Here is a 26,667-nt window from a genome sequence, read left to right as displayed (position 1 = left end):
TTAATTTCAATTTGGGTTGTCTTTAAAGCTTTCACAGAACTACTGAGAAATTTCCTTATCTCCCTATATTTTATGCAATTGAAAGGTTCCCTATTGAGTAGTCTTTTAGTAGTTCATTATTCATTTTTCTAATTAAACGTAAATTTGGGGTTTAATGCTCTTCATTTAAAAATAATGAATTTACAAAAACTGTTTTTCACAGTACGGTGCTTGGGTAAATGCTGCCCTCAGGTCTTCAGTGCTCAGCTGCAAGGAAATGCATGCAAAATTCCACAGGTGTGTAGCATCCTGATGGGTGCGATCAGAGCCAATCCAGCGCTTAGAACATGGAGCAGTTTAAATGTTTATGATAAGGTTTAAAAGTATCCGTGAGGACGCGGTGACAGTTCCGTTCCCGATGGAGCTCTGCGTTCCGGCAGCGGCTGCAGTGCGGCCCGGCGGGCACGGGGTGGCGCTGCCAGGTGCGAGCGCTCCGGGCGCGGGCCTGTCCCGGTGCCCCCCGGCAGCAGCGCCGGCAGCGGCTTTGGGGCCGGGGCATCCCCAGGGGTAACACCTGCCCTGCTCCCACCCGGCCCCGGCACACACCTAAGGCATTTTCTATAATATAGGCAAGAACCGGGAAAAATACCTTCTGCAGCATCCTTGATGTTTTTCCTACTTGCACAGGACAAAAACTTCCTCATGTGTTACAGGAAAGGTCAGACAGTTCCTATTAATGACAGAAAGTGAGATCCTTCCAGCGGTGTGAGAGCAGATAGGTGAGTGGGTTTAGTGCACTCATGAGATGTAATTAAACCCAAAAGCCTCCTGAAGCGTTGCAGTAGAAAAGGTCTGAGTTTATTTTTCATTTAAAAGAATAATGATGATATTGATATATTTTATATTAAAAAATATGGTTAACAAAACCACTTACGTTAAATAGATCACTCTTGTGCAGAGAATGAGTATAAACAATTACAATATTTTTTCTCCATGTGAAAGTCCTTACAGGAATGACAGGGCTGCAGTTAAGAACATATCAGCACTAGTGGGGCTTGTTGGAGTTTGAATGCTCTGGTGACAGGAATAGAAGAGACAAATACAGGGACCTTCTCCACTCGCAGCCATGCTCATGGCTGGCACAGCTCATGGTTGTCCTGAGGGGCAGTAGGTGGTGCAGGACCAGTTGCTGCTGCTCTCATACACAGCAGTTACTGAAATAGCAGATGGGTCAACAGTTGCTGCTCCTGCAAAGTCATCCAAAAAATAAGAAGCCTCTCCTAAGGGGCTACAGCTGATGTTACTTTCCTAGGTGGAGCTTAACACCAAGAGGCAACGTAAACAGGCAGACACAATTCCTGCCGGCTGAGGCGGATCCCGGGAGGTGGCTGCAGACCCCACTGGGCCACGTGTGACTCGACTGCTCTGACCAGAGGAAGGCTCTGAGGGTGACGTGTCCCTGCACCCCTCACTGCCGGTGAGCAGGTACAAGTGGAGGGGCAGGGACTGGCTGCTTTCAGAGAACCAAATGCTGAAGGTGTCCGGGTCTCCTGTGGGTGACCTACACTGAGTGGCTGCTCCAAAGCAGCACCCGCTTCCCGGCAGGGTTCTTGTTTTGCCATCAAGTCTGAAAGGAGAAATGATCAGACCCTTCAGAGTGCTGTGCTGCAGTGTCTCACAGCCAAGTCTGGCCCCGTGCTGCTCCTTTGCTGGCAGGAACTGAGCCCTGGGAGCATGTGCTGCACTGGGGCACTGTGGAGGGGATGTCACAGAAGGAGTTTGGCACATTTTGAGCAGAGGTTGTGGCCTTAAAACTGGCAGCTGGGGCTCTGGGGTGCTGCCTGGAGCTGCTCACAGAGTGGTGGTGTCCATTCCCAGGCTGTTCACAGCTCCTGTGAGCTGTACCAGGGCCTGTGACACTGATAACAGTGATCTGGCTTCTCTGGACATCAGCAACTGCCTGTCTTCAGAGGATGGATGGATGGATGGATGGATGGATGGATGTCTGCTCATTTATTTAAAGATCTTTGAATGAGCACAGCTGAATGTTCCTGCTTTTGTAATGGCTCTGCAGCTCTGGCTTAATTAATGTCTGGAGTTCATGGAGGCGTTCCCAGGACTGTGAGAAATCATCTGGTCCTTCCCCACAGCCACCGACGGGTGGGACACTGGGGTAGCCTGGGTGCACCATCAGCTCGATTGTCACTGTGCTGCTCTGCGGTGCCTTGGCCGTGAGCTGCAGGACGGCGCTGTCGATGGCACTCCGGATGCTGCTGACAGACATGTTCCTGCCCATGGTGCTCAGGCCTATGTAAATGTCTGGCCACCTGCAGCCAGAGGAGGGAACACTGCTGTTAATGCTAAAGAGGCAGGTAGAGACTGTGTTACATCCAGTGGATTAGGAATCAAAATTTACCTAAAATTTAAGATAGAAAATTGGGAGGAGTTTTAAAAGACTTTTAACTATAAACAAAAGTAAAACCAGAACTTTTCCTGATTGAAAGCAGGATGCTATTTCAAGCAGCGGTTCTGCAGGAACAGGAAGGCCCAGCACAGCCCCAGCACTGTGTGACAGCACGTGGGGTGTTGGGCATCTGTGAGCTCACAGGTGCATTTTATTGTCCCAAAAGGAAAGAGCAGTGCTAAACTGAGAAATGCCACACTATCAAAATAAATTAAGCCTGAATAATAACCCTCAGCTAAGTAGAAACAAAAGTGACTGAAATAAAATGGCAACCAACCAGCTAAAGAAGCCTTCTGCCAGAATATATGAAAGAGCCATAATAACTGGACAAAATGTTACTCCTAAAGGACACCACCTACACGCTGTTTCTTAGCTTCACACAATTCTTTGTTCAAGTCTGGCTGCAAGTGTCAGTTCTAAGTGTGGCCTGGACAAGTCCAGGAGAGCTGAGCCACTTCATGTGAGGGCAGAATGAAAATGTTTTCAGAAGAAATCAAGGCTGGAGTCTTTACCTGAATGATCACAGAAGAGCCCAGCTCAGCTCTTATTGAGAAGGGAGAAAGACCAGCCTGCTGCTGGTGTTCAGAATCACTGATACAAAGGAAAAAAAAAAAATCCCAGAAGATAATGTTTCCAGTGGACTGAGGAAGTAATGACATCTGCCCCAAAGGACAAGTGACTGCAAGGGTCTCTAGTGAAAAGCCTTTAACCCATAAAACACTGTCTAAGCTTTTAAGAGAAGGATTTTATTGGGGGAAGGGCTGAGCTTTCAGGGTTTGGCCCCTGAGATGCAGGACACTGACAAGGCTGTTTGCTTACAGCTGTGGTACTACCAGCCCTCAGAGCCTATTGCTTCCCCTTAAAAAATACCTGCTTCTGATTAGTCTCATTCCTGCTGCTTAAAGCCCTTTACTAGGACAGGAAGATGAAAATTTAGTTGTTGAAAGCTTTCCTTAGATAATACTTTTAAAATTCCAACATTGATGCAGCATCTCTCCTGGAATTCCAGATGCCAGGCTGATGCAGCTTTACTAGAAAAGCTGAAAAGCATACCCTGAAAAGAGCATTCCTTTTCAAATGGAAAGTGACTCATCTCTGTTCAAACAAAACTTCCTAAGCCCTTGTGCCCCTGGCACTTTTGTGCTCCTCCTGAACCTTTCTCAAAATCCACAGAGAAAAGAGAAAGGTAGTGTTCCATTTTTGAAAGATACTATCAGGAATGGATACAATCTTAATGTTTTACTACAAAAAAGGATGAGTAATACCTGTCTTACCTTATTCCATGCTTTGTAAACACATCCACTGTGTTAAAAGAATCTTCTTCTACTCCCAGGTAAAAGTCCATCAGGGATGGTGGAATCCAGTCACAGTTATGAAGGCCTGGCTCTATGGGGACACGTGTGTACTTAATCCCATATTCCTCTAACACCTCTGCAAATACATGCCTGACCTCTGCAAGTAAAACCAGAGACTGCAGTCAGGAGTTGGATAACCAGCTTCTTGTGTCCCCTGCAAGCTGTTAGCACAGAGGCTTCTTTCCTTTCTGTGTTTAAGAAAATAAAATTTCATTTGGTTTATCTTCTGCTGAAATCCATCTGTATGGGAGTTACCTTCTATGCTGGAAAACATTTCTCCCTGAACTTCTGCTGTAGGTGCCTTGTCATTCTTCCTTTCAGCACTGAGCCTTTAGTCCAGCCCCCTTCTAAGTGAGTGACTCTGGTCTTAGAGTGCACCAGAGGTGACTGCACTGTCAGGAACAAATTCTTCAAGTCCTTGTACAGCCAGAGCAATGTTATCTGGAGGCAGTTAGTACTGGAGTGGGAAAACTTAGATTCTTTTCTCACTCCATTTTCCATCTGTGTACCACAATGACTTTATTTGCAAAACAAGGACAAAAGATCCTTGCTCATCTCTAAAGCTGAGACCTGCAGGAGGGGACTGGGGTGGGAACACAATGGACAGGATGGAGTTCTTGTAGCATCTGAAAGAGCCACCAGCTGCAAGCTCCATCATTCCAATTTAAACTGGCCAGTCTGCTGCTGGCTTTGGTCTGCCTCCTTCAGTGTGGGTGAGAACATGGAATTAGGATGCTGAGGAGAATTATTGGTCCTTGGAGGAAGAGGTGTAACCTTGGCCATTTGTGTCATTAATGCCCTGGTGCTGCTGTGGGAAGGTCCAAGGCTCCATGCAGAGTTTGGGTCTGGGCAGAACTGTGGGGTCAGGTGGGAACATTCAAACTGCAACTGCCAGCAGTGTCTTGTGGTGGGGCTTATTGCCTATACAGGGAGCTGTGGCAGGGAGAGTCCCCTCTGAGCTGAGTCTCTTACCTGCTTGGTGCTGGGAAGAAGACTTCCTTCTTACCTGGGAGTACATGGACGTGCTGGTGCCCATCCATGTGAGGAGGTAGGTGACCTGTCAGCTCATGGAACAGCTCCACCTGGGCCTTTAGCTCCTGCTTCACCTGTGCAGCAGAAAAGGGTCAGAGCAAGACCTGGCAGAGGCTGAGAGCAGGGGAGTGATGGGGCTGCTGGGACCTCACTGGGCAGGAGTCAGGATCTAGCTCGGGGAAGCAGCAGGTGCTGTGGTTGTACAGGGATGTGCAGCACTGCTGGGCTACCCAGAGCCTCCCTTGGGCACGGGGCTCTTTGTGGTACTGCTTATGGGGATGGTGCTGATGGGGATGCTCTACCTACACAGAATATTTGAACACCCATTTCTGCTTAAAATGGATGCAGTTTTGATCACCTGAACATGTTCATCCTTGCTCATGGGGCAAAACCAGCCATCTCCCTTGAGAACCAAAACTTTTCATAAGCTGATCAAAAGCCTGGTACTTACTTAGGACTTTTCTGTCATTTGCTCTTTACTGATCTCTAGGTTCTTTGTAAATACCTGTTCCAATGTCCCCTCTACCTCCTCAGATAAACAGTTAACAGTGTATACAGGCACTGAATCAGGGAGGAATGGGTTCTCAAAGGCTGCAGAGCCTTTGACAGAGTGAGGCCCAGAACCTAAAAGCCAGCTCAGGCTGCACAGGCAGAGTTCATCTCTAAGCCTACTCACAGCTGGGATCTGGGAAAGGTCCTCAGCTGTTACATGCTGGGATAAATGCAGGCTGCTTTGTATCAGAAAGGCAAGTTGTACAGCTGAATGTGGCCTTCTCCTACCTCTGACATATTCAGGAGACCTTTTGATAGAGCTGTTCTGAATCCCATTTTTCCATGGAAGAATCCATCTTGGTTGAGCAGAGACGAGTTTGTCTTGAGCACCTCACATACAGGGGAGCCCTCAGAGAGGTTGGCATGCAGGCCTATTGGGATGTTATATCTGTAAGAGAGTGAAATGTCTGCCAAGCTTTGCACCTCCCTCACTGTGGTCAAAGAGGGGGAGATTAAAGTGTAAGAACCACACTGATCTTAGAGGTGTTGCAGTACTCACTGGAGTACATCTTTGTATCTCTGCTCTGCCAGAAAGGATGACAGAGTGACCCCAACCAGAGTAGGACATCTCCAGGTAATAACCCTGAGCATTCTACCCAGGGGCAGCCTGTGAGTGCCCCCAAACCCTGTCCCCATCCTGGCTCACAGCACACAGTGTCTTGGGCTAAATGCTGTAACTGCACTCCAGGAACTGCAGTCACTGATAACCAACTGAAAAATCCAGATCCTGCAGCTTTTTCTAAAGTGCTCCATTAGCCCTTGCTAGGTATGCCCTTGAGTTGTTCACCCTGTTAAAGATGGTACATTTATGAGACATTCGAGTTTTACTTGAAGTCTCCTAAAGCTGCCCTTAAGTAGAATCCAGTAATTTAGATATAAACAGTGCCCAAGGAAGCTGTTATGGCAACAGCACAGGCTGCAGGTGGAAATACAAGGGGCTGCAGCTGGAATTGCCTGCAGTGACCAGGCTTCTGTCTACTGGAACAATCACTCGGTGAGTGGCAAGGATGAGCTGTACAGAGCAGCATCTCCCTAGCACAGCCAAAGAAGGATTAGTGCAAGGAGGCCCAAAGTGATGTGTAGAGCCTTGCTAAGGAGTCCCAGGGGTATGCCTGATTACCCAGTTGCACATTTTAAGAATGCTGTAACATTCTTAAAAAAAAAAAAAAAAGGAACTACGGAGCTGGTGTGGCTGCAGAGCTCCCCTCAGGGCTTAGCAGAGTGCTGCTGTTTCCTTCTTGGTCTGTGCTGTGGATTCCCCTACAATGAGAACAGGACTTGTGCATGCTTGGATTTGTGCTGGCTCTCATTAGCATTTCTGGAAATCCTCAGAATCAGTAGCCAAAATGATGCTTTGAAACTTTTTCCAAGACAACCCGTGGCCTCTGGCTGACCCAGTGAGTGGATGACAGAACTGCAATGTTCCATCTGTGCTGCCCAATCTGAGTCATGGTGCAGAGTGAATTTCAAGGCAACAAGTCTGTGATGTTTTAAATCCTTCTTGGAACTTCTGCACGGAGCTGTTAAAAGTGGGTGTGGTGTGTGTCCCTGGTACAGCCCTTGTACCACAAGGAGAAAACAAAAACCATCTCCATTGAGGCAAAGGGTGCAAAACCGAGATCTTCCCCTTGTCTGATATCTGAAGCTGACTGGTGAAGCACCAGCTCACTGGAGACAGGACTGTGGATGGATTAGACCAAGTCAGAGTCATTTAGCTCATTCAGATCCTAAGGCTTTGGCCCTTGAAGGACTGAAATTCTTTTTTCCTGGCTCTTCCCTTGTCTTGTGATCCAGGCAGATGGTGCAGTCAGTTGCTAGATACTACTTCTCAAAGACATAAATGTTAGGAGTCAAATAGTATGCACAGCTCTGTGAAACAAAATTAGTCCTTTGTGTGATTAAGAAGCTTGAATGTTTGTTTAATGGAGCAAAACAGCTTGTGGAGAAAAAGGTCCTCTCTGGCTTCTCTGATCTGGTGATTTCTGTGCAGCAGGGCCTGATTGTTTCACCGATGATAAATGTTCATCATAACGAGGGCCTGAGCACATGTGCACAGCAACTCCTGGCTAGAACAAGAAGTGAAAGGTGTGTCACTGGGGGTGACAGGCTGCAGGGCAGCACAGGAGGCAGCTACAGTGCAGAAGGGCTGCTGTGGCAGGAGGGCTTCCCCTCCATCCTGTGACCAGATGGGCACCCTGCACAAGCCCAAAGGCAGAGGGGAAGCCTGTGGTTTTGTTTTGGTTTTCTTTTAGAAATCCACCCCAAATTATTTATTGTGTCTCTGGGAAGCTCTTACTGCCTCAGATGGAGTATTATTTGTACCACAGCCAGTGCTGTTTGCAAGAAAAAAAGGATTCCTGTGTTACCATGAATCAGCAGATGGACTTTTTCTGTTGAGTACTCTCTTTCTCATGTGTTGTGGGAGGGCAAGAAATGAACAGCTGAGCCTCTCAGTGCTGTCTCCCAGGAGCATCAAATGAACTGCCTCCAATTGTGCAATGCCTCAAATGCTGTGAGAGAGGCTATTTCCAGGAGAAGGCAAGTCCCTCTGACAGGTGTGGGACACCAAGGAGCCAAGGGCTGCACTGAGGAATATGAGAGCAGCTCCTGGCCAGAGCCGAACCCAGCCCCAGAGCTGGGGAATGTGCAGAATGTGGAAGTGCAGAGAGAGCTGGCCTTGTCCTCGGGTAAGAGGAGACCCTGACTGTAACATTAGAGCGTGTTTCAGAGCTTTGCCTAACACCAACTGAATATCTTAATAGTTTTCTCGTGGAGTCAGTCCTGGTTTGACAGACTGCGCATGCTGAGACGTCTGGAGAGGAACTGCTTGTGTTTAATGGCTCTGGGATAGAGGCACTGAAAGCAAAACTCAAAATGCTGCACATGAGAAACTTGTTCAGAAATATTCATCTATAGGAGGTGCACAGAAGAAGGCATGCTGGGAAGGTTGTAAGGATATAGGGAGAACGGCAGATCAGTAGGTACAGCAGAGTTCTACTGCAAGCTCACAGGGAAAAAAGTCAAGGTGCAGGAATATCCTGAAAGGGCCCACTTTTCAGAGCACATATGATTGTTTCTGCTACAGAAATAGACTTTGCAGTTGCCCACATCTTTCAAAAGACTGTAAAATAGCTGCTAATTTGTTGGCTGAAATACTGAAGCAGAGACCAGCAGCTCAAGCAGCTTACATAGCATGTGATGCTGCCCTGGGACCAGAGCTCAGCTGTTGTGGGTTTGGCCTCATATTCCTCTGCCCAAGCCGTTTCCAGATGGGACAGGATGAGCCCTGCTGGTCACTGTTGGTTATTAACTGCTAATTGCTCACACAAAATGAAAAAAAAAAAAAAAAAAAAAAAGGATTGGCATTGGGCTTCAGGCAACAGTTTAGTTTCTGCACACAGCTACCATTGCCGAAACAAAATGATGTGAAGAATCTACTTGGTCTCCCTAAATCCTTTTTGGTGACTATTTTAAGCTGCAATGACCCTTCCAGTCTGTTTGGAGAGGCCCCTCTGTGTTTGCAATTCTGTCCCAGTGCCCCAGGGAATGCAGAGATGAAGCAGGATGCCACAGGACATTGGCTACAAGTATGTGCTCCTACAGCAGGAGCAATATTAGACTGAGATGCTTGGGAACTTATGGAGAAGAGGTTCAGGCCACTGAGGTCAATGCACTAGTGAGCTGTTTGCACTGAAAGTTGCTGTTACCTCTGTGGCTCTCTTCTCAGCATTCCCTGTAGAGGTAGGGGGGGGAAAAGGAGAGGCTTGTGCAGGAGGAAATATCCTTACAGCAGGTGCTAGAAGGAATTCACCCTGGAAAGATTTCTGAGTCAGCAGGCCCAGTCCAGTTATCAAAGAGAAAGGAAATACAATCAGTTAAACTGCTTAAACTGCTTCCTTTTCAAGTACTTGCTTGTTTTGCCACACAAGTGCTCTGAATAAATGTCTCTGCTGAGGCAACGTGCAGCTGCAATCCCTGTGCATTGGCCCTGGGGATGGGCACTGCACTGAGTCACTCTGTGGTTGGTGGATGAGTAACAGTGTCCTGGGTCCTGCCTGGCCATGCCACAGGACAGTTGCAATGGCTGTGGGAATTAGGAGATTTGCCAAGCACTGTTCCAATTGCCTTGCTGAAGGCTGGATGCTCTGGCATAAGCATGGCACTTTACCCTTTCCCTTAACGGGCAAACAGATTCCACCTTCAACAACCTATTTGTATCATCCAGGAAACTGCTGATCATCAGGTTCAGCCCAAGTGTCAGCCAAGTCAGAGCCTCATGTAAATATCTGTATCTCAACCTCTTGCTCCAGTGAACATCCAAGTGTCTGAAGCCAGACAAAGCAAGACTTTGAGTAAAAATGTGCACTTCTTAGTTTCCTTATGTTGGCATTTGTATACTTCCTCACACACACTTTCACCATTCAGTAATATCTGTCTTTCATCAAATAGCATATTTTCTTGCTCTATTACTGCTAAAAACCTATTTTTTTCTGCCAGAAGTGCTCTAAAACCTCTGCAGTGTTGAGAGCTGGTGCTGTAACATAGATAAGGGACCCAAGTTTCTGTTGTAATTACATCTTTGTATCAAGTGCAGCTCCTGTGTCTGTAGCCTTACATCAATAAAATGGGCTGTTGCCAGTAAAGTCAATATGATCTGGGATTCTAGTGTCAGGCTTCAGATTGGGTCCCACCCCTATCCAAACAGTTCAGCAGAGGAACTGTCTGCTGTGTGATTAACAGTCACATACAAGGGTTGATGAGAAAGCATGAGAGATTTCTAGATTAGTCAGATGTTAACTGGGAGGGTCAGAATTAAATCACAATTTACACACACATTTTGCAATTAGTGTTGATGGGAAAGAAAATAAAAACAGAGAGAGTGACTAAATGTGGCTTTCTTAGATTCCTCTGTTACATGTACCCAGACGTTGTGGGGGCTTCGGCTGATGTTCAGTATTACATTTTTAAAAACACCCAGGAAGACTGAGGTTGTATTCTAAAATATGTCACTCTTCATAAGCTATTTGGACACAAATGGAAAAATGTCCTAAAGCTCAGTGACACCTGAGCTGTTTGATGTAAAGGGGAAGGGGTGGGGGGGATATAGCAGCAAACTGTTAGGAGTCTCTATTTCTATCTCTGTATTTCTAAGGAAAAATTAAGGCATCTCTTCATTTCAGATTACAAAACAACCCTTCCAGTTTCTGGGAAAGGCTCTGGAATAATCATCAGGAAGTCTGGCTGACTTCAAGGCAGGGCCTGTTAAGTAGAAAATTGAGATTATATTATATGGATAAGCAGGAAATCACAGTCAGTCAAGGCCCCATAAAGAGGAAAGTTTTGAATTACTGAAAAAACCCTCAACCCACAATGGCAGTCTGTTCTCCCACCTGCTGCTCTGGTTATGTTCTGCTCTGGCAGATGCTATCAATAGGTTTGTCATTTGGTGATGGATCAGGCCTCTGTTGAAACTTCTCTGTTGCCAGAAATGAGTGTGCCCCTTCTTTCAGCCCAGTTGTGACAGTGGATGAGGAAAGCCCAAGGTGCTGAGCCTGAATGTTAAGGAAAGTGTATTTTTTTACTGCTGAGTTCTGCTGTTCTGCAGTTGGCTTGTGTTAGAGCTGATACAAAGATCTGTTGACTATCATCACATGTCTGCCAAGGCTTTTAATCAAGATTTGGGGCAACAGATGGTATACCCAGAAACTACAGAATTATTGTGAAAATGAAAGGAAGAAAGAAATTTCAGAGGAACTGTGTTCCTTTCTGAAGGATGCACATTCCTAACATTGTAGGGCAGCATGAGGTGCTTAGGAAGGAAAAGTTGTGTACTTATTAATTAGCTCTGCCTGTGTCCAATTAACTTAAAACCAGGTGAGGAGTGACAGCCTAAGACTTGCAGTTACAAGCAATCATGTAATAGACAGTTTATCAAGACGCCATAAGAGCAGTCCATCACTGACAATCCTGGCACCATGTGTGTGAAAGACCAAATTCCACAGCACTGGAATGTGCCCCAGGAAAGGACAAGCTACTTGCTTTAAGCCTCTTCTCTCAGCTGGGGATAGATCCACTCTTCCTGCTTACACCACTGGTCAAGGCTGAAGAGGGGAAGACAAACATGAGGAGAAAAAGACCAACAGGCAGACTTTCATCCCATAAAAGAAAAAGCCTCAATATTTACGGTGGGATGGGAGATGTCACCAAGCAGGGGAAAGATGGGATAATATTGGCAAGGCAGTCAAGCAAGTGATACTTTCCCATTTCTGCACCGAAGGATGAGGAGGACTCAATGACATTTCTAGCAAGCCTGACCTATTTGTCATCTGTGTAGAAAGAGTTTGCAGTCAGCCTTTGTAACAAGAACAAACATCTCAGGGATGACATGGGGTTTGTTTACACACACAGGTGCCAATTAGCAGCAGCTGAAGCTGGGCTTGCAGTACAATGAGGAAACCTCTTCTCCACACCTACTAATGCTCCTGCCATGGCTGGGTAGGGCTGAATACACCTGCAGAGAGTTACACAAATGAGGAATTGTAGAACCTGTGCTGTTGATTTTCAGAGCTGGCAGATATTCCCAAAATCACCCTGCCTGTATGCTCAGAAACAGATTTAAATCCATTTCATTCACATTGACAATTCAAAATTACATTTCCCCCATGCCCACCCCCCCACCACCACCAAAATCAAAGAATGTAATTGTAGCAGCAGGCTGCAGCCTCTGTGGTCCCCTGCCCTCTAACCTGGCTTTTCACACCCGTATCAGCTGCCAGCACCAGTGTCATGACCTGGATTCAAAGATGCTTTTTAAACCCCTGATTACATGGCCTACTTCCTGGTTATGGAAATGAGGCCAGGTGGATTCTATTTTAAAAGCCTGCTAAAGACCATGGCTAAAATAGCTGACAGTATTACCAGACCATTGGGGCTTAAAGGGTTTCACAGTGCCTCTGCGTCTGAGAGATGTGCTGGTTTTATCTCTGTGTTTTATGTTTCATTTACTAATAGGATTTTAGGAACCTTACTGGTGTTGTGCCTCTCCCTTTCTCATTCCCAGGCAGTTCCTCCCTCAGTGTTTGTGGGGAATCTCTAGCCTTTTTACAGACCAGATTGCCACTAACACGGCACCCTGGCTTTCCTCCACCACCCTACTCCAAAGAAGCTACAAGCAATTTCCAAGTACTTCTGAAATCACAGCAAACTGAGGAGAGATGCTCAATGAGAACAAGGTCAGCAGGACTCTCATGAAACTCTTCCCCACAGCAGCTGCATTTGAAGCATAAGGTCTCAGTTTATTTAGTAGCAATACAGCTCCTTTCCTTTTCTGCTTTCCTAAATTGTTTCTCAACCCTGATGTTCTTTCTTTCAGGACATATTCTTGCATCCAAGCACCTGCCCACACCAGAGTTGAAGGATTAGCTGGGTTTTACCTCCTAAACACAAATAATGCTTCCTATTAAAGGATTTGCTGGACTAGACTATGAGACTGACACGTAGCATTTGATCCACTGCAGAGCTAACTGTGCCAACAGCCTCTGAAGTTGGTGAAGAAGTGAAGGTGGTAGGTACAAGGTATTGTCCCTTTCTTTATGTATGCATTTTTACAGATATGTTTTAATGAGCCTAGAATTAATAGAACTATTGATGTGCTTTTTTTAAAGAGGTTTACAGGGTGGGGAAAAAGTCAAGCTTTCCACTGCCTAGTTTTATAAATAAGCTTTTGCAGAATCACACCTTTGCCTAATTCTGCAATGAGCCTGGCTGACCTTGTGTTCAACCTGGGTGAAATGGATCAATTAAATGAGCTTTAAAGACTTGTGCTTTTATGCTCTTATACTTTTAGGGGTAGCAGATTAGTCTGAGTATATAATGTGCACCTTCCTTCTGATTATGCATTTTTAGAAGTGGGGAAGGAGAAAGTCTGACAAACCCAAATTCTACTAGTCAAATAGTGGAAATGACTTCCTATCCTAAGGGGGGGGGGGGGGGGAGAAAGGAGCAGTGGCCAATACTAGAGAAAGACCATTACTGGTATTAGTTAGCAGACCACTAGTTTTACTATGAAGAGTCTTAGTAAATGTGTCTGAACACAGTTTTCTTATACCAGCCTGAGCTTTGATACAGTGCTTATTTTGGGGCTACAAAATACTAAATTTCCCAGGCTTGTTTTTTCGTGGAGACTGTCCACAAAGGAGCTAAAGAAAGTAGCTTACCTCCTTGCCAGCTTGGCTGCATCTGCTGCAGCACTTCCGTTGACTAGAAGGGACACGTTAGATACCGCACCAGCCAGGAAACAGTCCACGATGCCTTGGTTTCTCCGAGGGCAATAGCCGAAGTCATCTCCAGTTACTATTAGCTTTACCTGAAGCATCCTTAGATGTCATCCCTGGGAAAAAAAAGTAAAAGGAGGTTAAATCGGAACACTCGGCAGCCTGCAGATCACAGGCAAACAGGAAAAGACAGGCTTACCGCGGGCAAACCCAGTCGTGACTCAGCCCCTGACTAACTCCTCCTGCTCCACCTCAGCCCGCCGCTGTCTCGCAGCTCGCACAGCGGTAGGATTTGCGCGTGGCCGGCGGGCTCACACCATCCCTGCCAGCTCCTTCCGGAGAGCACCAGCCGTGCCCTCCCCTGTGGGGGCAAACCCTTGCGTGCACTTTGTACCTCTGCGATGAGGAGCGAAAGCTCAGGGACTCGGTGGAATGATTTAATCGATCTAGGGTGCGTCAGAGGGTCAAATTCCATTCCCGGGCACACCCTCGCCCGCGGTGCCCAGTGAAGTGGCACGGGTGCGCATCACCTGAGGCAACCGTGCAGCCGTGACGTCTTTGCGGCCACCGATCCCCAGCTCTATCGGGCGCGGCCAGAAGGGGTGCGGGCCGTGCCCCTGGGGAGAACCGGGACGGAGCAGCCTCCGGCGGCCCGGCCCTGCCTTCCCGCTGCGGCCAGCCCCCCTCCCGCGCCCGGGGCGGTGCGTACCTCCGCTCCGGCCCGATCCGGGTCCCAGGGCCGCCGCCAGGTGTGGGCGGCCGCGGCCGCCGCTGCCCCTGGGTGGACGCTGGCCCCGGCCGCGGAGCTGTGCCCGCGCCGCCCGGCCGCGCATCCCCCTGCCCGCGCTCCGAGCGGCCCCAGGCGGGAGCTCCCGCAGCGAGGCGAGCACGGGGCGGCCCCGCCGCAGCGCCGGCGCCTCGGAGCGCGGCGAGCACCGGGGAGGCCCCGCCGGCGGCCCCTGGCGGCGGCGGCCCGCAGCGCCGCACGGCCCGGTGCGGCCCGCCCCGGGGGCACCCCCGCCGCTCTCTGTGGCGGTGTCTGCTCCAGATTCCAGAGGTGAGATCCGCCTGTGGCTGAGGGTGGGACGAGCAATTTAGTTCGTGCTTTGTGCTGGCTTCAGCGCAAAACTGATGATCCCAACGACGCCACGGATATATAATCCTGCAATCAGTGGCCGTCACAGCAGCCACTTGCTTGTTTCCCCCCCCCTCCCCCTTGGTTTGCTGGCAGTGTACGCTCAGTCTGACTCCAGAGTCGCAGGGCAGCAAACCCTGGCCAGGAGGTCCCATGGCTCTTGGTGCTGGGCTAGAGAAGGGCAGGGAGAACAGATGAGAGTTTCACGAAGGGCAGCTTCTAACATGCTGTCATTCAGTGCTGGATGTAAGCCAATCCTCCATCAGGCTGCATGTAAAATCTTATTTGTCCTGGCATTGAACTGCTTTTTCTTACTGCAGAAAAGCTATTCTGGATCTTTCAGAATGAAAGCAAAAGTGCTAAGTACTCAGTACTTGAAATGGAGAGTGGAAGATACTGTTAGCCTGCATTTTTCACCTCTGGAAGAGGATGAAGTTCTATCAAAGCAGAACAACCCCCTTCTTGGTCTGTAGTGTTATCACGAAATATTCACCCACTTCTGATATTGCAGGAGAAACAACAAACTCATGTTTGAGGTAGGGAGAGTGGCAGCTCAGAAAGTGTCGTGGTAACATGCCCATGGATCCAGGGTAGCTGTCTTGGTGTTTGCTGTAACTTGTTCCAGGAAGCAGGGATCACACTGGGACTGGGACTCTTCCACGGATGATGGTGATTTCCACCTCTGAACCTGTGCCAGCATGGAGGTAAGTACAGAAATAGCTGACAAGCCAAGCACTGGCTTCTTGGAAGAGCAGCTGGAGTGAAATGGGTTTGAAAAGGCTTTAAGGGCCATTTCTGTGGGAATGGACTGACAATCCTGCTGCTTAATTCATGTATAAAGAATGTATAAAGAAACCAAAGCCTACAGGTGTCTCCTTTTTCAGCAGAGTTCAGTTCCTAAAAGACAGCCAGTGTTGCCCATGCCCCAAAGTCAAGGACATGACTTGTAGGCACAGCCAGAGACTGACTGTCTTCAGCAAAGCAAGGACCATCAGTTCGGAGACAGAAGCACACTTCAGCTGAGGAAATTGCGCCCTTTTCACACCTGAAGTTTGAAACATCTGTGTGGGGGCATGAACACCTGTGGGAGTAGTGGTTTTCCAGGTCTGTCTCCTAACCAGGAATTTGGAATCACTGAGTTGAGGTAGGTTTCACCCCTGTTGATCTTTAGGCTCTCATCAATTGCAGTCCACTTAGCAAACTGCTACAAAACTTTGTTTCCATTAGCCTGAGGACACTTTGAGGGGCAACTAAGTTTTGGATGACAATTTGTAAGTTTATTTTGATACTTTGAAGGATAAAAATAAAATCAGAATGAGTGGTAGCAATATTGTACATGGTAGAATTTGGTTCCTAGGCTGTGCTCTCCCTATAGGCCCCGAAATGGGCAGCACTGGGAGCATGGGAGACTTCTGCTGCATCAAGAGGGGACAGCTGTTGTCACTTTCTTACTATTTCTTGTTCTTTCCTGCTCATGTAAATGAGCAATGACTACTGGAAATAATGGTGAGAGCTGGAAGACAGCCTTCTGCCTCTTCAGTGACATTTTTTCTTAGGAAAAAATTATATGAAATGAAATTCAAAACAGATGATGCTAAAATGCTATAGACAACTTGCTAAATCTTCATTCAGGCAATTCCTGTGAGCTTTTCTGTCATTTGATAGTTGTATGGCTCTGTTACAGAAAAGTTTTTGATGTTCTGTAAAGGTTTCCAGTGCCCTTGGCATTTCAGAGGAGATATTTGTGCACCTGCCACTTGCTTCCCCTTCTGGGAGATGAACGACACAGCCTGCCCACATTCCCCAAGAGGCTTCACTTACTGATGAGTGCTGTTACTGTAACAGCTGAAGTCAGCACAATTCTGAAGTAATGTCATGAATCATAAAATAAGCACCTCCTTTCTTTGCCAATGCAAACTCTGGGGTTTTCTGCCTCTTTCTGGAATTGCCAGTGCTCTCTGCCTCTGCACAGGTGAGAGGCACAACATAAGACTCTTAGACAAAGCTTGGCTTCTCAGCCTTCTTAGCCTTAGTATGCATTTAATGCTATTAATGGTAACATCCTTCTTAAATATTTCATGCACTTCCTGGAGGCTTTTCTTTTCTGATTACATACCTGTTTATCCAGCTCTCCTTCCTGCCACTGGAAGCAAATGTTCCCCAGCAAGCAAACCTTGCCCCTGTGGCACATCCCCTTAGCAGCAGTGCTCTCTCTGCAGCCTGCGCTCACAGCTGGCTGCCAGGATTGCCCTTGCAGCTGAGCCTCACAGAGCCCAGGGGTGAAAGGCCCTTACAAATTCAGCCTGGAGCTGAAAGGCAAGGCAGACTTCCTCTGGACAGTCTTTCCTCTGCAGTGAAGACAGGCACATTGGCCAGGATTTCTGGTGGAGCTGCATAAACCAGGACATGGACTAAGGAGAGGCTGCATCTTCCAACTTAACTAAAACAAAACACAACCCTACATCAGCTTAGCTGCAAAAGCCAGCAGGAGCTTTCACCATCCTCAAGTGCTTCACTGCTTTTGAGCTTGAATTTATTTCCTGAACTTTGAGCTAATCAGTAGAAATGTTGAGGTTTCCTGTATTTCACAAAAGTGTTTTCCAACAATTACTGCTTCCAGTAGTACATGGTCTGTTTACATGTTGACATAAAAAATGTGTTTTCTTTTTCTTGTTCCCTTGGCTGCAGTTAGTTAGTTCATCTGGGATTACAATGGTAGCACAGTAGGACTTTGTCTTTTCCTTGAATGAAATTTTGTTGAAAGTGTAAACTGTAAAAGGCATTGAAATTAGACAAAATAAAATCCATTTTTTCAATGAACACTAACATTTTCTTCTCTGTCCCAGCCTCAGAGGTTTTGTAAATCTTTGAAGTTCAGTGGCTTCTGTAGAAATGCTTAAACTACAGGTTTTCATCCATAGAACAGCTTCCTCCATCCTGCACCAGAAAGGGCTGAAACCCCCAAACTCTGGGGGATTTCACTCTGCTAAGAGTGAAACGCTTCCCTGGTTACCATGTGACACAGCCAGGCAGTACCTGTCACCTTCCTTCACCCATGTCTGAAATACCTGAATTTACACCAGCTCAAAGTAATGCCTGGCAAGGTGTGTGGTCCTAGCAAGGTGGCTAAAAGGCAGAATTTGCCATTGTGACCTTCTTATTAACTTGACACTCAGCATTAGATTATGGAGGAGTGGTAAAAGCACCAAACTCAAATCCCTCCTGATGCATCTAGCAGGCCTCTGGTCCTTGGTGACACTGGAGCTCATGGATGGTGAGTTTTAATCCACTCTCCCTTTTTTCAGAGGGTTATTTTCTCTCTGCTGCATTTCGTTACGTGTCTAATGTGTGGTAAAAAAAAAAAAAATTGAATATGAACTAAGCTACAGCATCTGTGACTTCTAACTGGGGTTGAGATGATGTAAAGCCTGCACATTCCTTTTCCAGATACCTCTTTGCCTGATGTTGAGGTCTATTAAAATATACAAAGACACCTGGTCAAAATACAGTTGAGATGGGGAATATTTCCCCTAGACAATTAAATGATGGGTCCAAAATAGGTACTGCTTAACTGTGCTAAACCTAGACTATCTGATTCCATTAACTGTTTGATTGCATCAGTAATTCAGTTTGACATCTCTGAAAGTTATTATAAAAGATGCATAGGTGTTCTGTGGAATTTTTCAGAATTACATTAATATTTACCTACCACTGAAACAGATGTCTAGAGGTTTTTCAAATCCCATGAAGAACTAAGTTATTTTAAAAGCTGCCTGATGTAACATACATTGCATTTTTACATTCTTATTCTAAAATAGAAGCTAATCATCAAAACAACAATTCCAATCCATGCCTACAAGTTCTAAATAACTTCCTCAGCTTCAACTTACACTGTCTAAACAAAAGCAGAGTTAGGGCTGAACCTGATTATTGCAAGTGTTGATCAGGAGTCATTAAAACAAATTAAAGATACCAGAGGCAGATCCTTATGTTAAGGAGGGGAAAAAAGAATAATGCAAACATCAGTAACACCTCAGCAGTGTTACTACACAGGAAAGTTAATCTGGCAGATCACTTACAGTGATTGTTGTTGCCTCCCAGCATGACTGAAAACATGTGAAAAATCTCAGTTGATCAAATGGAAATGCAGACTAATTCCTTTGGGGTTCTGAGGGGAGATCCCCTGCTCTTGAAAGACAAGCATCAGGCAGGAGAGTGGCTGAGAGATGGTGACAGTGACAGACACAGATCACCAGGACTCTGCAGAACTTCCCAGGAAATCCTCTCTACCCCAAAGACCAGAAATAGAAGACAGCAATTAAAAAACATCAAGTCTTCTCCCCCAGATGAAAAAATCTTCAATTTAAATACAAAAATATGTATATGTTAATACTTTTCTTGTCAAATGTCTTCTGCTTATTTACTTACTCTGCTTATTCTTACATTATGTTTATATCTACTGAATGCAAAAATCTGAGTAAATTATTTTGGTTATCTAATCCTTAAACAACTTAGGCTGAGTGATAAGAAACTGGAATTCTATAAAATTTTGGCAAGCCATTTTTTATCACTTGGATTTCTCCCAGGTTGACATATTTTATCATTATTACTCCTGTTCACTGTTTGTATGAGGCTAAGGGGTCACAGTTGGAAGAGCTCTGTTGTAAGGCGTGCCAGTGGAGACAAATGTTTCATCTGAAGTGAGGTTTATAACCAGCTGTTCCTCAGTGTGGAGTGAAAGAAGGAGACAGAAAAAAAGCACACAATCTTTGCAGACCTGATTGCCTTCAGCTACTCTGTTGAGTTCAGTACAGTTCATCTTTACTGACATCAGAGAAGGGACCAGATGCAGAGAAAAGTCAATGGAAGAGCTCATGTGGGCTTGTTTCTGTATCAGGTACTAATGGCTGCAGAACTGTCCCTGTCTGTTTTGCCTACGGTTTGTGTTGGTCTGAGAAAGAGCCCAGGTGTTGCTGCAGTGTTCTCCGTAAAGCAAGGGCTGTCTATATCAAAAGATGCAGCAGTGTGTTTTGGGGTATAGATCATGCTCAGGAGTTGCCAGTTCTGCTACTTTAGTTGTCAATAACTGCTCCAGTCATGCAAAGGAAACAGAAAGTTTAAAGCATTTTAAACAAAGGCCAATATAAAAACGATATCATTTTTCTATAATCCGTTGCTTTGGGTAAGCATACACCTTCTGAAATTTTCTTGTGCCACAGATTTTTCATTCCTGCATGTTAAAAGCATTTGGCACTGCTCAATCATTTTCTCAGGGAGGGCCAGTTTATACCTACAGCTGCACCTGGGTGAAAATGGTAGGAGTTTCCAAAATGCTTGAAAATCAATTGTGGATAAGGTTGTGGGGGGAGGGTGTGTTTGAGTGGATGAAGGCTTTGTGGTTACATTTTACATCCTCCTCTTTTACAGCACTGTTGAATTATTTTGTTTCTGTGCATAAACAAGATTCATAAAGAGACTCCTATCAAAAAAAGCTGATGTTCCCATTACCAAGGTGAAGCCCCACATCATTTCTGACGCAATTTTACCGGGAGCTTACAACAATCTACCAGAAACAATAGAGGGTCCTGTGGCAATGAGATGATTGTTAATTGCCGTGGGTGTTAGGCATTGATGGGCTTTTTGTTGGCAACCGTTCTAACCCTATTATGTTTCTAAAGTGGGACTGAAAAGCATTGTAGGGAGCACCATGTAAACGGCACTAAAGGCACTGAGACTGAGCGACCTCCCAGAAAGACAGACAGGTGCCAGCTAAAGCCCCATATGATTGATTTTCTACGGCTAAAATGGCAACCACAGACATCTGGTTCTGCCGCAGTTATAATAACAGAAGCAAAACTGGGGTGGTGAGTTTTGTTTCCCACAGAAAAGGGCCAGCATTCGCGTCCAGGGGCCTGCACCCCATCCAGGCGCCTGTGACCCCGAGTGGGCTGCCACCTCCCAAAATTCTGAACGGCTCAGGACGGCTCCCAGACCCAACCTGCCACCACCGAGGATCAGGGCTGCCCTGGCAGTGCCAAGCGTCTCCTGCAAACTGACATCAGGAAACTGTTGTTGTCTTAGTTAGAACAGCAAGGCTGCTTAGAATGACGTAAAAATATGATATTTGACTATCAGTGGGGGAGCTTTTGCTTCTCTGGGAGTAAAGCTTTATACCTCCAGCACTAGGAATTGAGTTTTAAGTCCTGAGAAAAGCACACTCTGTGTATGTGCATATAGACACACATATATGTGACCTGTGTTTAGTACTTGGGCTTGTTTTAATGTTGGCCTGCATTTAAGCCAAGAGATTTTTCTCAAATGTAGGTATAGCTATGAAAAACAGGCCAAAGACAGCACAAAAAAACTAACCATTTGATTGAGTGGTATCACATGGGCAGGAAAAAGCCTTGCAGCTTCAAGACTGGTGGAAGAGAGAGTCAGCTGAGCATCTTATGATGTTTGTACTACCTAGCAACACTAATGTGCTTTCTAAATCATCTTGTAATATCAAGTGCAGTGTTTTAGTTCTTTGCTATTGCAAGGACGAAATGCCATTATTACAAAGATGTAAGTCAAAGATGGGAGCCCTTCTACCTGTTTCCTTGCCACTAAGATCAAAATCTGTTGCTCTTTTTAATTACTTTGAATTATTCACAGTTTTGCGTGGGACTCACACAAGGCTGTGATGTGGTACATGGGTCAAACCACTGAGCAGTTTCAGAGGTAAAAGAACTATGTAGGAGTTCAAGTGTCCTTTGTCATTGGCTGCCTCTTATTGAGATGTTTTTTTTTGGAGGGGGTATTTCTTCAGTTTGCAAAACTATGCAATAAAGGACAGTATGTATGTTCATTTATGCATATTTTTTTTCTACAGAATAGAGCTTAATAATTTCTTAGTTATAAGAACTTTTCAAGAGATTGAAGCACAGAAGGTGAATTATGGGATCCAAAAGCAAAGATGTTTTGTTATTGCTACAGCTTAATGCTACAGCAACCATTGCTAGTTCTTTGTGTAGTGTTTATGCCCTATAATTAGAAGCTCTAATATAATCCAGAATTTACTGGAGCTGTAACGTATTATCATCCAAGTCACTTCGCAAACATGAATTCCCTTTGTTTTTCAACACTGTGTTACTTTTCTCTGTAAATTCCCCAAACGGCTAGATATTTACTCCATTCTAAGAGCCAGGAATGCAGGGAGGAGTAGACCTAAATGTGCCGCCTGCCAGCTCTGAGCTAGAAGCGGCCTGAATGGAACAGCAGGGGCTGATTGACCTGACAGCGCAACTGCGGCTCCCCGAGGCCGGATCGAAACACTGCCCGTACCCGGGCTGTGACCTCTGAGCCGGTTTGTCTCTGACACTGCTCTCGCTGTGAGGACATTTGTCCTTCCCTGGCTCTCATAATAACTGAACGGTCCTGCCCACAGCGCCTTTTCCGCCAAGGCCCTTTAACAATCCCTCAGCCTGATCTGGCTGTAATTTTTCATACAGCCCAGACCACGTCAGACGAGAGGGTACCAGCGACAGACCTGGCCTCTCCTCCTACGTTCTCAGCAAGGGCAAACAGCAGAGTCGTGTCAGCGCTGCCCCGGGGTGCCCAGCAGCCGGAGGTGGCCCCGCTGCGGGCCCGGGGCCGGAGGCGCAGCACGGCCCCGACCCGGCCCCGTGAGGGAGCAGCGCCCGCAGTTCTCCTTCGCGTCCTCACCTGAGGGGGGGCCGCCACGCCGCGCTCTCTGATTGGCCACTTCCCTCCTTGCCGGTTCTCTGTAGCCCAATGAGAGCGCGCGGCGGGGTGGGGGGCGGGTGGGGATTGGCTGAGCGCGGCGGTGGGCGGGGCGGTCGCTGGGCCCGCGCGGGGGAGCGGAAGCGCCGCGCTGAGGGCGGCAGTGGCGGCCGGGCTGAGGGGCCTGAGGGGCCTGAGGGGCCGGCCGGGTGCGGCGCGATGCGGGGCGGCCGCCGCCTCTTCCCGCTGCTGCTCCTGGCGCTGCTGCCCGGGCTATGCCACGGCAGGGAGCCGGCGCCGGGCGCCGTGACTTGCGGCTCGGTGCTGAAACTGCTCAACACCCGCCACAGCGTACGGCTCCACTCGCATGAGGTCAAGTACGGCTCCGGTGAGCAGGGCCTGGCCGGGGAGCTGGAAAACAGTGGGGCACAGGCTGTGAGGGGCCGAGGAAGCGCGGGCGACAGGTGGTGCCTGACAGGGAAATGGCGGGGGTAGGCAGGCTGTAAGGGTTGTGGGGAAGGTGGAGGAAGTTGGTTTTTCCCGAGGTTCATATCCTTGGTGCAGAGGGAAGCGGCAGGCCAGGGATGGGGTTTAGGGGTGGGCTGGAGGCACGGCAGGGACAGGGGGATGCTGAGGCTGTGGGACAGGAAGATGTGTCAGCTGCTTTGTGAGCCCTGGAGTCGGGATGTGACAGGGGTGGTTTGCCCTCATCCCTGAGATAAGCCCTGCTCAGTGTCAAGGCCCTCAGCAATACTTCCCAGTGTCTGTTCTGGCATCGAGGGTGCTGGTCTGTTGGGGAACACGAAGACCTTGATAGTATTTTTAATAAAGGTGGGATGGTGTGAATAGTACCTGTCATGGATCAGATTTTTTTTCTTGTGTTCGCCATGAACTTTGACAGTTCGCATCTGCTAACACATGCTGTGTTTCGCTGCTTCCTTCTGAAAGATGATTTGGAACCTGCATTCCTTTTACAGTCAGTAAATGGACTGTGAAAATTAAGCATCTCGTAAACATGAAGGCATGACAACATTAAAGCAAACTTCTGTAGTTTTCTCATGTCTTTTTGAACTGGGGAGGTGGGATAAGTCTTGTGTCATTTAATTCTATTCAAACAGGAAGTGGGCAGCAGTCAGTGACAGGAGTTGAAGCTTCAGATGATGCCAACAGCTACTGGCGGATCCGTGGGAAGAGTGACAACAGTTGCCAGCGTGGGACACCAGTGAAATGTGGGCAAGCCATACGACTTACCCACGTTAACACTGGGAAAAACCTGCACACTCATCACTTCCCATCACCACTCTCCAATAACCAAGTGAGTTGGTTTAAATCTTAAGCTTTTGTACAAGTAGTGCATGCTATTGACAATAGTCTCTCCAGTTACTTGGGTTTTTGGAGAATCAGAGTTGAGTACCAGCTACCAGAAGCAGTATGTTTGTGCATATCCAGATTCAAGTATAGGTTTTTCTGCATCTTAAAATGATGTATTTCAGTTCTTGACAGAGGTAATACAGTATGTGCCAGCATTGGTATTTCACAGTACTTTTAACAAATCTGCTTTTTTTTTATTTTTCTGCACTGCTGCTGCTGGGAAGGCTGTTCTGAAATGTTTGGTGTTTTCTAGATGCAGGAGGATTGAGTACCTCCCTCAACATTGTGAAGATTGCTCTAGAGCCAGGCAACTAGTCATGTGTTAGAACATTAGGCATTCCTATGTCCATGTTCCTTGGTGATCCAGTCTGTTAGTCTCAGTTGTCTTTTTGCTATCGCTATTGCATTACACTTCATATTTTTCTGTCCTCCTTCCACAGGAAAACTGAACTGCTCTTGCAATCATACTTAAATATAATTTTGTACATATCTAGAAGAGTGTAATTTCTAACTGTAATTCAGCCCCAGAACAAATACTTCTCCAAGATGGAAGATCTCTCATAAATAATGCAGTTGTTGGAAGATTTTAGTTGTTAGTCATGTCAGTCTTCCATCAGGCTTTGTAGATAGGTTGTTACATTCAAACTTGGAAGGTCTGACTCTTTGTGGAGAAATTTTTCTTTCACCATGAGTAAAGTGGCTGAAGCAATAAGGTTCAGCTTTGTGTAGGGTGTCTTGATAATTTGATCATTAAAAGTGATGGAAAAATAACATTTCAAAAGAATTGTTTAAGGGAAAGATTTACTCTGAAACCTTCCCCTGGGTTTCATTTTTCAGTGTAGACACTTCATATCTTGTCATTAAGGTAAGAATGTTCAACTATCATTGTGAGGTTTTGTTTTGTTTGATGTTTTTTCAGCACTTTTTGCTCAGATTACAGGTTGGAGTTTGTTGGCACTGTGTGATCAAATTGTCTGGTAGAACCTTACTGCTTCTGGCTTTGGTAACTCTTGACAAAGCAAAACAACAACGCTTCTTTGCCCATCCTTGTCTTTGAACTCTTCTGAGTCTGTGGTTGATGTTTGTGTGTCCTGGAGGTGTTTGCTTACACTTTCACTTCAGGAAGCTTGTGTCTCTAACAGGAAGTAAGTGCCTTTGGGGATGATGGCGAAGGAGATGACCTGGATTTCTGGATTGTGCAGTGCAGTGGGACTTACTGGGAGCGGGAGGATGCCGTGCGCTTCAAGCACGTGGGGACTGAGGTGTTCCTGTCCGTCACGGGGGAGCAGTACGGCCACCCCATTAGAGGCCAGCGGGAAGTTCATGGCATGCCTGCTGCCAACCACCACAACTATTGGAAAGCCATGGAGGGAGTCTTCATCAAACCCAGTCTGGACCCTGCAAAACATGATGAGCTCTGAACTGACACAGGATCCAAAATGCTTTGTTTGACTCCAGTGTTTGGAGATGCTAGTTCTTGATTTCTTCTAAGTCCTGCCTTGCCTAAGTGACTGATTTTCTGTGTTACTGAAGGGCATTAGTTCATTCTAGGAATGCAGCACTTCTGTGGGGAATGGCTTCTGCCAGATTCAGCCACTGACATTTATTTGGTGAAGTCCTTTCTGAATTTCCAAGCTTTATTGGTGAAACTAGTTCATACATCTGTTAGGTTTTGTTGTCATTTGTTTGCTTGTTACTTTTTCTCGAATTCAAAGAAAATGAAAAAATGAAAGTAATACTTTTCTCTAGTCCCAAGTAATAATAAAACTTTGTATTTTGTAATCTTTTTCCAGCTATAATTAAATATTTAGAAACTGATTTCTACATCCTAGTGAAGGAATGTTATTGATGAGGAGATGGATTGAGTGTAGAAATGGAAAAATGGCTATGAAATGTGGTGTTTTTTGAACGACTTGCAGTCAGCTATTCAGTCTTTGAGTTAAAAAAAATATCAATTTGAAAATTGCATCCAATGTCTTATGAAAGTTTCATTCTGTATTGTATTGGAAGACTTGAAAATATTGTGTATGTTGGAGTAAGAAGACAAAATTTTAATAGTTGTACTTTGTCCAAGAAATTCAGATGTTCTAGTAGTGCTGGTACAGCTGATTGTCCATTGGTAAAGCTGCTCTGCTCTATGAACAGGTGCAGAAAACTGCTGCTTGCTTAATTAATATTAGAATTTCACAGAATTTCTTGTGGTGTAAAGGAATGGTTAAATTTGGCTTACTTCTGTGTCACTCTACAAGATCAGTATGACAATCCAGGTGAATAAATAGTGAGGCATACACCTATGTGGGGGTTTTTATGTGTGAATCCAGAAGAGCAAAAAAAAATCTGAGACAATGGTTTGGTCATGGATTTCTGACAGAGTGGTACGCACTGGAGTGCTAGCAAGGAATCTTCACTGAACAAGTTAAGAATTTCTGTGTTCCTCTGTGAAAAGAAATTAATTCTTTGCATTTTTTACACAGTGTTACTGGAAATACTGATTAAAATTCAAAATACCATGTATTTGTGATTTTGTCTCAAACTGAAAAGCTCACTGGATGAGTGAGAAAAGTCAGAACATTCAGGTGTTCTTGTTTCCATGTGCAAAGTTTGCTGATTACGGTGCTCATTAGTCAATCAGTCAAAGAAGCAGGAAACTGATTTACTGCTCTTACAGCTCCAGTCAGGAGCTGCAGTGTTGGTGTTGTGTTGAGAGGGTGCAGTAGGCACTTGAGCTCAGCTTTACAAATCCAGTGGGCTGCTCTGTGCACCTCATGTTGGAGTGCTGCC

General features: G+C 46.2%; 2 protein-coding genes across 4 annotated transcripts; one reads left to right on the top strand and one right to left on the bottom strand.

Annotated features, from left to right (window-relative positions):
• Positions 1-815: 815 nt before the first annotated feature.
• Positions 816-22,439, bottom strand: YDJC (YdjC chitooligosaccharide deacetylase homolog). 3 transcript variants are annotated; one of them, XM_053993653.1, is made up of 6 exons: positions 22,322-22,439; positions 13,599-13,771; positions 5,611-5,770; positions 4,805-4,904; positions 3,718-3,895; positions 816-2,306 (listed from the first exon to the last, which is right to left on the bottom strand). In XM_053993653.1, the coding sequence occupies exons 2-6, from the start codon at positions 13,754-13,756 to the stop codon at positions 1,997-1,999; spliced, it is 906 nt and encodes a 301-aa protein (XP_053849628.1). In that variant the 5' UTR covers positions 13,757-13,771; positions 22,322-22,439; the 3' UTR covers positions 816-1,996. The 3 variants fall into 3 exon arrangements, with proteins under 3 accessions (XP_053849628.1, XP_053849627.1, XP_053849626.1); XM_053993652.1 differs by lacking the exon at positions 22,322-22,439 and adding an exon at positions 14,365-14,501; XM_053993651.1 differs by lacking the exon at positions 22,322-22,439 and adding an exon at positions 13,855-14,161.
• Positions 22,440-22,678: 239 nt separating this feature from the next.
• Positions 22,679-26,396, top strand: SDF2L1 (stromal cell derived factor 2 like 1). Its single transcript, XM_053994202.1, has 3 exons — positions 22,679-22,903; positions 23,634-23,830; positions 25,029-26,396. The coding sequence occupies exons 1-3, from the start codon at positions 22,735-22,737 to the stop codon at positions 25,305-25,307; spliced, it is 645 nt and encodes a 214-aa protein (XP_053850177.1). The 5' UTR covers positions 22,679-22,734; the 3' UTR covers positions 25,308-26,396.
• The last annotated feature ends 271 nt before the right edge of the window (positions 26,397-26,667 follow it).

The sequence above is a fragment of the Vidua macroura genome, chromosome 18 (assembly GCF_024509145.1).
Source record: "Vidua macroura isolate BioBank_ID:100142 chromosome 18, ASM2450914v1, whole genome shotgun sequence".
NCBI classification, from domain to species: domain Eukaryota; kingdom Metazoa; phylum Chordata; class Aves; order Passeriformes; family Viduidae; genus Vidua; species Vidua macroura.
Note: the sequence above shows the minus strand (reverse complement) of the source record. Positions and strands in the feature narration are given on the sequence as shown.

Bases quoted from the DNA above. Each gene is read 5' to 3' on its own strand.
- YDJC (XM_053993653.1), bottom strand. From the start codon at position 13,756: ATGCTTCAGGTAAAGCTAATAGTAACTGGAGATGACTTCGGCTATTGC. The intron at 3,896-4,804 runs GTAAGAAGGAAG...TTTTACTTGCAG, and splicing joins GCACGTCCATGTACTCCCAG to AGGTCAGGCATGTATTTGCA. The intron at 2,307-3,717 runs GTAAGACAGGTA...CTCTGGCTGCAG, and splicing joins TTTACAAAGCATGGAATAAG to GTGGCCAGACATTTACATAG.
- SDF2L1 (XM_053994202.1), top strand. From the start codon at position 22,735: ATGCGGGGCGGCCGCCGCCTCTTCCCGCTGCTGCTCCTGGCGCTGCTG. The intron at 22,904-23,633 runs GTGAGCAGGGCC...CTATTCAAACAG, and splicing joins TGAGGTCAAGTACGGCTCCG to GAAGTGGGCAGCAGTCAGTG. The intron at 23,831-25,028 runs GTGAGTTGGTTT...TGTCTCTAACAG, and splicing joins CACCACTCTCCAATAACCAA to GAAGTAAGTGCCTTTGGGGA.